Below are 11051 nucleotides of genomic sequence, written 5' to 3' on the forward strand. Positions count from 1 at the left end.
CTAGAAGGCCTATCTGGGGCTCCCTTCGAGCCCTTAGATTTGGTCTCAGAGAAGTTCCTTTCTTTTAAAACTATATTCTGCTAGCTATTTCGTCCCTATAAGAGTCAGACCTTCAGGCCCTTTCGGTCCCCACCTGCCTTTAGTGCACCGGGGATGGCCAAGGCAATCTTACCCGAAACATGGATATGTTCCAAAGGTGCCTACCATTATTCCGAGGCCTATTGTGCTGCAGGTTTCTGTCCTCCCCCCTTTTTCGGACCAGGAAAAGCTGAACCTCTTGTGCCCAGTGCGAGCACTGGACACTTATGTTCATCGGACTTCTCTGTTGAGAAAATCCAACCTATTGAGCAAATAGATAGTCGAGACTATTCTTCTTGCTTGTGAGTCTTCTGGCCAACCATTTGGTGGTCAGGGCTCATTCCACTAGGAGTATGGCTTCTAAGCGTATTATCTGGAGTTCTCTCCAAGACGTTTGTGATGCGGCAGGCTGGTCCTCACTGCTCACATTCGTGAGGTTTTACAGCTTGGACCTGGATGCTGCCCCAGGATCCCAGGTGCTTGGTGCAGTGACAACAGGCTGACACTCAGGCATTTGAAAGTCTGCCGTTTTGGGTATTCTCGTTCCCAAAGCGTTGTTGACGCATCGCGAGTTCCCTCGAAAGGGAACGTCTCAGGTTACAACTGTAACCATAGTTCCCTGAGAAAGGGAACGAGACGATGCGTCACCCTGCCATACTTCCTGCATCCCTGTGATCGGCTTGCTTCGGCGATTTCGAAGCTAATGTCGGTTTGCACCGGATGTGCTTTTATCCCATTTCGAAGCTAATGCCGGTTTGCACCGGATGTGCTTTTAACCCATCCTGGTCATGACGTCACCCGCCCGTGACGCTCATTCTTTCCATTGGACTAGTTGACATTGATGCTCAGACGCATTCACGCTGGGGGCGTTCCCAAAGCGTCGTTGACGCATCATCTCGTTCCCTTTTTCAGGGAACTATGGTTACAGTCGTAACCTGAGACGTTAAACAGACTCAGGCTCGGCAGGCATGACTTGAACAGTCTCTGACTAGGGCTGTGTATTGACAAGGGGCTCACGATACGATACATATCACGATACATGTGTCACGATACAATATATCATGATATATCACGATGCAATATTTTTTTTAACAAAAATGTAAAATATAATAGGTGAAAATACAACTTGCTGTGTATCACCTGAGGTATTGTGGTATTTGTATCACATTATATTGAAAACTCAGCAGAAAAATAATAACTTCTATTCAAATTTATTAGCAAAGCCTTTGTTCAGCTTATCTGTCACTGAACAGTGAACACACTGAAATGTATGAAGTGCATATTGTGTCACTGAACACTTAAAATGTAGATGAGTATGTTGAAATTTAAAATGTAAGTGCATTAGGTAAACATTCATGAATGAATGAATGAATGAGTGAATAAAAAACATTCATAAAAGCGAAATAGCATGTATGCTTAATTCAACAATATTATTGATCTGCCTGCATTGACACCATTGTACGAGAACTGAACTGATTGATGACATCACGGTTTTCTCCCGAACTGCTGTATAAAAAAACTCAATTAATAACTAATGCTTTTTACAACCTAAATGAATCAAGTACTGAACAAACTTAATCTGGACAATGACACTATTTTCTTCTAGAGCTGCTGTAAAAGCTTTAACAAACGTTGTTGCGTTATTTTACTGTTATCACTCACTATAAAGCTGCTTTGAAACGATGTCTGTTTTGTAAAGAGCGCAATATAAATAAAGGTCACTTGACTATGTTCTACTATGCAAACAATTTTTTGATATTTGATAGTTTGATTACTCATCTGTGAGTCGCGATCACAGTGCGCGCATCCATAGTGTTCACCAAATGCCTTTTAAAGCCGGGGTTTTCAACCACTCTACAGGGCCGCAAATCCTTACAAATCTGTTATTTTCTTTGCACAAGCTGAGGTAGGCGGAAGCTTGCTGGCGTTATTATCCAGTGTAGTTTGAATCAACAGATTTAGGCAGAGGTTGCAGTGCCGCCATTTCATCTGCGTGATGTCGATAACGCAAGTTGGTCGTTTCCTGAATATTTTTGTGTAGCCTGGCAAAGCTTACAAACGGCATTTGTTTCATCTCATTTATTACCAGAGCCGGACAGTAACGGAGTACATTTACTTGAGTACAGTACTTGAGTACAATTTTGAGGGATCTGTACTTTACTCGAGTATCATTTTTGGGGAGTACTCATGACTTTACTCAAGTACATTTGAGAGGCAAATATTGTACTCTTTACTCCACTACATTTCTATCCATAACCGTGAGAACCCGTTACTTCTAAAAAAAAAAAAAAAAAGGAAAAAAATGTCCTGTTGTTTCCCTCTCAAACGTGATTGGATTGTGCAGGCGCCACTGATTGGTACAGCCTATCAGCAATCACCTTCAGCTTTCCGCCAAAGTAAACGTCATGGTCAGATTTAGATAAGAGACGAAACAGGTTCAAATGTGGGTGCAAAAAATCCATTAAAACTCTAGCAGAGGTTTGTCAGAGCGTTGCCATTGTGCATTGCTTTCTGGGCAAGTGAAAAATGTTAAATAAAGCAACATGGTAAAAAGATGAAAATGACTTGAATTAACTTTCAATTCCTTTTAGATTATCAAAGGTATTAACATTAACATTTTTTCATAACTCCATGTAGGACGTTTCTGTACATAAATGTAAGCACGGTTCACGTACCTACCCCGAAGTGATAAAATAAATTCTGCATCAAATTTATAGGCAAAGAGAGAGCAGTAATCTTTTTACTGGAAAGAGAGAGCAGTAATCTTTCCTCATTTGTATGTCCTAGCTAAAAAATATCTTTGCATGCCAGCAGCAACAAATGTCCCTTGTTAGGGGATTTTTTCAAAGGCTGGAGAAATTATCTGTAAAAAAAGAAGTAGGCTAAGTCTTTCCACAGCAGAGAAATTCATATTTTTGAATAAAAATCTTTAAAAAAGTGAGACATTGTGGCTTGACTTCTTTTATTTTGAAAAGGACCAAAATAACAGTATGCACAGTGAGGAGCCTATAGGTTACAAGCTTCACATATTAGAAAAATACAATAATAAAAAATAATAAAAAAATGTTAATGGCTCGTCAAGGTTGTTTCAGATCAACACCTGCAAGTGACCACTAGGTGTCACAGTGGAGACGGGTGTCGGATTGATTCGAAGCCTCGAAACAATATGACCATTTGGTTCAACTGTTTCATTGGTTCACGAAGCCTCGATCTGCCCATTACTAGTGTACATACAAAGTACATCCGACAACAAACCAGCACAGGACTGGAAACACAAGGAGAATACATAGGGAGACCAAACAAAGGAGGTAACGAGGGAGGACAGGTGGGGCAAATTAAATCAATAATCAGGTGACAGGATGTGAGGGGCTTGACAATTGACATGAGACACACATGCACATGGCACAAGGAAACATAACCAGCCATGTGCTCATACCAAACATGACTAGATCACAAGCACATGGCCAGTAAAACAAATCCCAAGCCATGTGCTCACACAAAACAAGACATGAACACACAGCCAATGAAAACACTCATAAACCAAGTGTTCATGCAAAACATGACAAAGTGAAAGCACACAGCAAGTGAAACAAGCTGATTTTACGGCAGTCTTTTTGCGCTTTAATATTCACAGACCATGTCGCGATTGGATTGATTGCACCTCTCTACTTTCGATTTATTCATCCATCCAACAGTTGGCGTGTTTTACATGACATCTGCGTTATGTAGGACAAATCAATTTTAATCACTGGATTCCTGGATTCCCTCTGCATCACGGAATTCATTCTGCTTTACCTTATAAACGGGACATACCTTTATCTGCACGGAGGGATGGTGTTCTCTGTTTCCTACTTTTGCATCCACTTTCCCTCCACGTTTTTTTACTAATTGGATACCTATCCTCAAGGACAACCACACCCTCTACATCCAAATATTCCCATACTGGCAATGGTTCGCTTAGTAAAATAATTCCACGGCGTTTCGCTTTCAGCTGGGTCTGCATCACCTTTGCTTGTTTGTTCTCCCACCCGTCAATCAATGCACTAGTTTCCGGAGAGCGATTTTTTACCCGCTTGTATTATTTTTTTACTCAGTAACGGGTATGGTTTAAAATGTAGCGAAGTAAGACTTCAAACAAAACGTACTTAAGTAAAAGTAAAATAACAGATTTTAAGTACACAAAAAAAAAACTCAATTACTTAACACGAGTAAATGTAATTTGTCACTTTTCACCTATATGGTAAGTAACATATGTAACAAGGACACTGTAAAATAAAGTGTTACCAACTTTTTTCTCCATTGAAGTTATCGGTAACTAAACATTGTTTCTTTTTTCTAGGGTGTGACACACAACTGGATGGTAACTAGTTTTTCAACTATTTAAGTTGCCAAATTCCATTAAAAATGACCAATTGTTTGTCTAAAATGTGTTTTCCTTACCTTGTCCATTGTCAGCTTGTGGCAAAGCACGTTTCAACTCAAGGATAGTGGGGGGAGTGGATGCACTGGCTGGGGCTTGGCCATGGCAGGTCAGCCTTCATAGGAGAGGGAGCCATTTTTGTGGTGGATCACTCATCAACAATCAATGGGTTCTGACAGCAGCTCACTGCTTTAAGAGGTCATTATAATAAACCAGCCCTTGCAATTATTTTTAAAAAATCATTCAATTGATGTGGAGAATGCTTAACACTTCCCTTTCTCCCATTCCAGTGTTTCAACCTCTGGCCTAATTGTGTACCTGGGCCGACAGACACAGGAAGGAACAAATGCATATGAGGTGTCCATAGGTGTCTCTAGTATCATAAAACACCCAAACTATGTTAGCAGGACTCTCGATAACGACATCACTCTTCTGCAACTGGCTTCGCCGGTGAGTTTTACTGACTTTATCAGTCCGGTCTGTCTGGCTTCCTCAAACAGTGTGTTCTTTGACCAAACCTCCAGCTGGGTCACAGGATGGGGAACGATTCATTCAGAGAGTACGTATTTAATTCAACTAACCTCAAGCAGAGTCACAGGATACTGTACTATTGCGATAGTTGACGTTTATTTGACCATTGTATGCGTTTCTCAGCTCCCCTGCCTTCACCACAAACTCTACAGGAAGTGGATGTGCCTATTGTTGGAAACAGGCACTGCAAGTGTCTTTATAGTGCCTCAACAATCACAGACAACATGATATGTGCTGGACTATTGGAAGGGGGCAAAGACTCCTGTCAGGTAACAACTCCCACACTTCTGTTTGTGTTACTTCACACAGTTTTAATGGGCTGCTAATATTCTGCAAAGTTTATATAGTTATAGTTAAGAATAAGTAGAATGAGGGGTCTCGACTAAAACTTTCACTTTAGACAAATAAACTGAGCCATAGGGTTTAACTTTGTCCGGGAACTCAACCTAGTGAATCATTTTTAAAACACTATTGGATTAATTGCAATGTTCGGACCATTGAGATTTTGCGTGCGTGCGTGTGTGTTTGTGTGAGCCTGGTCATGTTGTAGTTTTCATGTGACAAGTCTTCCAACCATAACAGTATAATTTTCAATGACGAGTGTTGATCGTCCATAAAAACAAGAGAAGCACTAAAATCTTCAGGACATTTCCTAACATAAGACTAACTTGACGCTTTAAACATGCAATAACAAGGATGTCATCTTCCCATTATTCCTTCATATTATATATTACAGCTGTGAACTACAACTGGAGTAGATGTGTGGAACAGGTTACTTGGCATGTCACTAACCTGTTCTTCATCCTACAGGGTGACTCTGGTGGTCCTATGGTCAGCAAACAGGGTTCGCTCTGGATCCAGTCTGGAGTTGTGAGCTTTGGCATAGGTTGTGCTGAACCCAACCTTCCTGGTGTGTATGCCAGAGTTTCTAAGTACCAGAACTGGATCAATGAGCACATCACCACCAACCAGCCAGGCTTCATTACGTTCACCTCCAATGGTATTGACGGTGACCTGAGCATCAGCTGTACTGATGTGCCTGCCATTACCACAACTACTGCCCCTACAACTACTGTCCCTACAACTACTGTCCCTACAACTACAACTGTCCCAAGTGAGGTTCCTTCAAGTTATACGATCCTGAAAAAATCATGCATAGCTATCACTTGGCCACTTGTTCACTTGGCCACTTGTCCAAGGACTTTTGTGGATAAAAATGTACTTGATTTCAAAGTGTTTTTTACTTAAATTCAGGTAAACACATATTTATATTGCTAGTGAAGGACATCCAGACCCAATGCGGCAAAAAAATAACTACAAACATTTAAAATGCATTCAAAATTAGCTACACTTTCATCAGATATCATCATTTCATTAGAGTTCCTAAATGCAAAAATGAGCAAACTGACTTATAATAAGTCCTCTCACTTATAATAAGTCCTAAGTCGCTCTCTGGCCAAATGGCAGGCCAGGTAGTCAAGCCGCTGCTTATGCTATTTGCTATCAACACTGTCCCGTCAGCTGATCTGCTCCAGCTGAGCCGCATTAGCTGGTTAACTCCCCTCGCTGCTCAATGGCCAAAGCTCAAACAAGGCGCCCTATTTAAAGCTCATTCACCTTGCTCATACATGCTTGCTGCTCGCTTCTGCTGGCTCGCTTCTGCTGGCTCGCTGTTCGCTTCTGCTGCAATATTGACACAGGATTCGACGTGATTCGTGCTCCATTCATCTCTGAAGTTTCACGAAGCTAAGTTCCTTTTAATATTCATTGCTAAAAGCATCAGTGTGTTGGCAACATGCTTGTTGTTAATGCTATCCGTGTGGCATTTGGGCTTATCTAATAGTCGTTTTCGTAAATATGCTATGTGATCATATTGGCTATGTGCGTTACTATTGTTGTCATTGGCAACTGATCGCGTTGCTCACGCTGGCTTTTACCACTATGCAGCGCAGATTCAAGCAGCTTGCTGTGATAGGATTTAACCTCTGCCTCCGGACCGTATACAGCTCATTCTTACGCATTGTGCAGCAACTATGGCGGCGACACTCGCTCCGGTTTAACCCTTTAAGCTATGGGGCAGTGGTTTCTGCTGCTTACGAACGATACCTCCGTCCCGATGTTCGGGATATTCTTGACGCCCAGAAAGCCAAGAGCTCAAGTCTCTGATTTGTTTCGTTAATAAAACACATTTGATCATTATTTTGCTCGCGCTCTGCTCAGTTAACGCCCCTGAATGCGCTATCAGCTGTTAATTTATTCATCTAGCTCGTTCTCAGAGGTGGATTAGTCATCTATCCATAGAGTTTACACTGTAAGACAGAGCTGTCAAACAGTTTAAAGACAGATAATCTAGGTAACAGCATGTTTTAGCTATTGCGGTCTTGTTTAGTCATTTCAGTAATTAATTAATATACTATTATAAATCGCTAAATCAGGGCGGCTCAGTCGACACCGTTCGAGACACTCAATTTTGTTTTGGGGGGAATAGCTCGTGTGGTCAAATAAATCATCCTCTGTATCACAGAGGATTGCCAGGTATGGTTTTGTTTGGGGGGATATTTTAGCTCTCACAGTCTAAAACTGTGTGAGCGTTCCCTAATGCTGCTGCTGCTGTCCTCTGACTCTCTGCTATTTCATGGTGCTCATGAAAGGTCAGAGGACTCCCTGAACAGAGCCATACCGCCAAATTTCAATTCAGGAACATCAACCTGTTTGCAGTCTATTCAATTAAATTCTAAATTATTTTGTTTGTGTGTTCTTGACTTAATGGACCTGACAGAACTGATATTTCAGTAAGGAGGTAAAGGTTAGGATCATGAATTTTCAGTCATATTTCAGCACACTGTGAGTGTATATTATACATTATAGTATATATTAGTATACTAAGTCTGAAGTCACAAGCATGACACTTTTTCATTTATACTTTTGACTGGCTCATTATAAATAACTGATTCATAAGTCCACCTCTGCTGGGGACTGTAGTGAATGCTGGGGATTTTTAAATGCTTAGCTTAAAGGTGCACAATAAATGAAAAGTACTTGAAACGGTGTAGAGGCTTGGACCCGGAGACGGTGTTTGTGATGTCAAACAACGGATAGCTAGTAATTTTGACTATTCAAACAATGGCCTGAAAGCCTGTTCTTCCAGTGCTCTACATAGCTTTCATGTTCTTTGCTAATAGCCCATTACTGTGTAGTCTAAGCATAATCAAAGATCAAGGAAATCAAAGAAACATTTTACTGATAAATCCCGGCGTTCGTTGTCTTTCTCTCTGTTCCTGTAGCTGTAGTGTGTGGACGTGCCAATCTGAACACCCGTGTCGGAGCAAGCAGTTCCCTTGTGTCTCCAGGCATATGGCCCTGGATGGCCAGTCTGCAGTTTAACGGAAATCACGTTTGTGGAGGAACGCTAATTGCTGACCGGTTTGTCATGAGCTCTGCCAGCTGTTTTACCAGGTAATGGCACTTAAATATGAAAAAAGGACATTTGATTATGGAGAAATCAAAATGATTTGATTTAATGGTATTCTTTTTTGTCCAGCTCCAACAACGCTTCCGATTGGTCCGTGATCCTGGGCCGTCTACATCAGAACGGCTCCAACCCCAATGAGGTCTCTATAAAAGTGGCGAATCTCACCATCAGCAATGCCACGGGCGACAACGTTGCTGTCTTGCAGCTGGTCGTTGCACCAAACCTTACGGATTTCATTCAGCCTATATGTGTGGACGTGGGAGAGAATACCTTCAGCGCTGATACTCAATGCTGGGTGGCAGGATGGAGCTCAGGAGCAGGAGGAGGTGTGTTTTGTGTGTATGTGTGGTTCGAGTAAATCGAGTAAGTCGCCACAAAGACGTTTTTTGTCGCCATGATGAGAACAGCTGATAAATCATACTAAGTGATGTTTTTTGAAAATGTACAAATGCAAGTATAAAAATCATTCTGTATATGGAAAGTCCCCATAATACATGTGTGTGTCCTGGTGAACCCTACTTTATGGGGATATACAAAATGGATATTTTCCCTCATGAGGAAAACAGTTTATAAATCATAATAAGTAATGTTTTCTGTAATGGGTAGGTTTAGAGTTAGGGTGTGTGTGTGAATGCTTTGAAACATTACACTAACTGCTAAAATTAGATTATTAGAATGTTTATCCTTTTTTCCATGTCTTCCAAATTTTAAGTTGTTTTCCTTCTTTTACAGTGAATCAAACTCTTCAGGAATCCAAGACCTCTATCGTGGGTTGTGGAAACTCACAAAGGAACAGTATTTGCACAAGTTCTTTGAACTTACAGCAGGCAAGTCAATTCTGTTTAAAACAGGAAGGAAATATAATATATGTACCGTTTACAATAAGGTTTGTTTATTATTATTTAACGCATTAGGTAACTTGAACTACAAATTTGTTTAGATCAAGTTAGATTAATGTTCAATTATATATGTATATATATATATATATTACATTTCAAGTTGTATTAACATTAATTAATGAATTATGAACAAACATTAATTAACAATGAACATTATATATTCTGAATTTTCAGCATCATTACTCCAGTCTTCAGTGTCACATGATCCTTCAGAAATCATGACATGATTTATTTTCATTTATTTTTATTATGATGAAAACAGTTGTGCTGCTAAATATGTTTTTCACGATTATTTGATAAATAGAAAGTTCAAAAGAACAACTTGTTTTTTAAATAAAAAAAATATATATTTTAATATAAATGTCTTGACTGTCATTGGTCAATTTAAAGCACCTTTACTGAATAGAAGTGTATTTATGTTCAATTTTACTGACAAAACTTTTTGAACAGTATATGTTCCAACTAAACATTTTAATATACCATTTGTTTCTCCTGAAAATGAGTATTATCTGTCTGCAAAGATATAAAGTGACAAATATCATTTTTTGTAACATTCAGTGAAGATTTCCCTCTCTCACACACACACACACCACAGGGTGATGAAGGGGGTCCGCTGATGTGTAAGCAGGGTCTGTCATGGATCCATGCTGCTGTTTTGACAAGTAGCAGATCCCGCTCTGCTCTCCGACAAGATGTCCAGGTCTTAAGTAAAACCTCCAGCTTTGCATCATTCCTGAGAACTGTGGTGGGCCCTTTCCCTCCAAAAGCCACAAGCTCCACAACCTCCACAACCTCCACAACCCCCACAAGTGCAAGTGCAACTACAACCAGCACCAACAAACCCCAAGCTGCCACTACTGGGTCACAAGCATCTTCTTCCGTCTCGTTTACCGTCCTGTTCCTCTCACTTGCAGCTTTCCAAATCTTTCTTCAAGGCATCAATTAAGTGTTTTGAGTAGAAATGGCAACTTTTCATGAACTACAATACCAATAATAATTCATTCATTACATTTATAAAGCGCTTTTCTCAGCTCTCGAAGCACTTTACATAGAAGGGGGAATCTCCTCAACCACCACCAATGTGCAGCATCTCCTGGATGATGCGACGGCAGCAATATTGCGCCAGAACATCCCCAAACCCCAGCTTACTGGTGGAGAGGAGACCGTGATGAAACCAGTCAGTATATGGGGATGAATTGGAGGCCATGATAGAAAGAGGCCAAGGGGCAAATTTGGCCAGGATGCCGGGGTTACACCCTTACTCTTTCGAAAGACATCATGGGATTTTTTGTGACCACAGAGAGTCAGGACCTCGGTTTAACGTCTCATCCGAAGGACATCGAAAGCTTTTGTGGAGCACATAATTCATTTTTACTTCTGACAAATGTGAACTCTTAAGATCTCTATTATCTCACACCATGAAGCTGTTGCCGGTTGTTCTTACACTACTATTACATTGCATGGTTTTCTCTGGCAGTACCTTAAAACAAGTGCATAGCTAATAATTTGTGTAAGCAGGCTTATAGTTTACATACTGTATAGTTTCATTGTAGCAGATACAAAATGTAGTTGTTCTTCAGCACGGCACTTTATGAAAATGTCCCAATTCGAGTGGTTCAGTTCCAACACTCACTATAACGCAGCTTAACCA

The 11051-nt window shown here is 40.6% G+C and overlaps 1 protein-coding gene across 1 annotated transcript; it reads left to right on the forward strand.

Annotated features, from left to right (window-relative positions):
- The first annotated feature begins 431 nt into the window (after nt 1-431).
- Nucleotides 432-10366, forward strand: LOC130087362 (transmembrane protease serine 9-like). Its single transcript, XM_056253641.1, has 10 exons — nt 432-561; nt 4510-4696; nt 4789-5057; nt 5153-5298; nt 5840-6143; nt 8314-8485; nt 8571-8827; nt 9234-9328; nt 9996-10183; nt 10226-10366. Exons 1-10 carry the CDS (start codon nt 432-434, stop codon nt 10344-10346), a joined length of 1869 nt encoding a protein of 622 aa, XP_056109616.1. The 3' UTR covers nt 10347-10366.
- Nucleotides 10367-11051: the final 685 nt, after the last annotated feature.

The sequence above is a fragment of the Rhinichthys klamathensis genome, unplaced genomic scaffold, assembly GCF_029890125.1.
Source record: "Rhinichthys klamathensis goyatoka isolate OS25496 unplaced genomic scaffold, OSU_Roscu_1.1 h1tg000004l_1, whole genome shotgun sequence".
NCBI lineage: Eukaryota > Metazoa > Chordata > Actinopteri > Cypriniformes > Leuciscidae > Rhinichthys > Rhinichthys klamathensis.

Coding starts and splice junctions, on each gene's coding strand:
- LOC130087362 (XM_056253641.1), top strand. CDS start 432: ATGGCTTCTAAGCGTATTATCTGGAGTTCTCTCCAAGACGTTTGTGAT. Junction 562..4,509: donor CCCAGGATCCCAGGTGCTTG/GTGCAGTGACAA, acceptor TCTAAAATGTGT/TTTCCTTACCTTGTCCATTG. Junction 6,144..8,313: donor TACAACTACAACTGTCCCAA/GTGAGGTTCCTT, acceptor CTGTTCCTGTAG/CTGTAGTGTGTGGACGTGCC.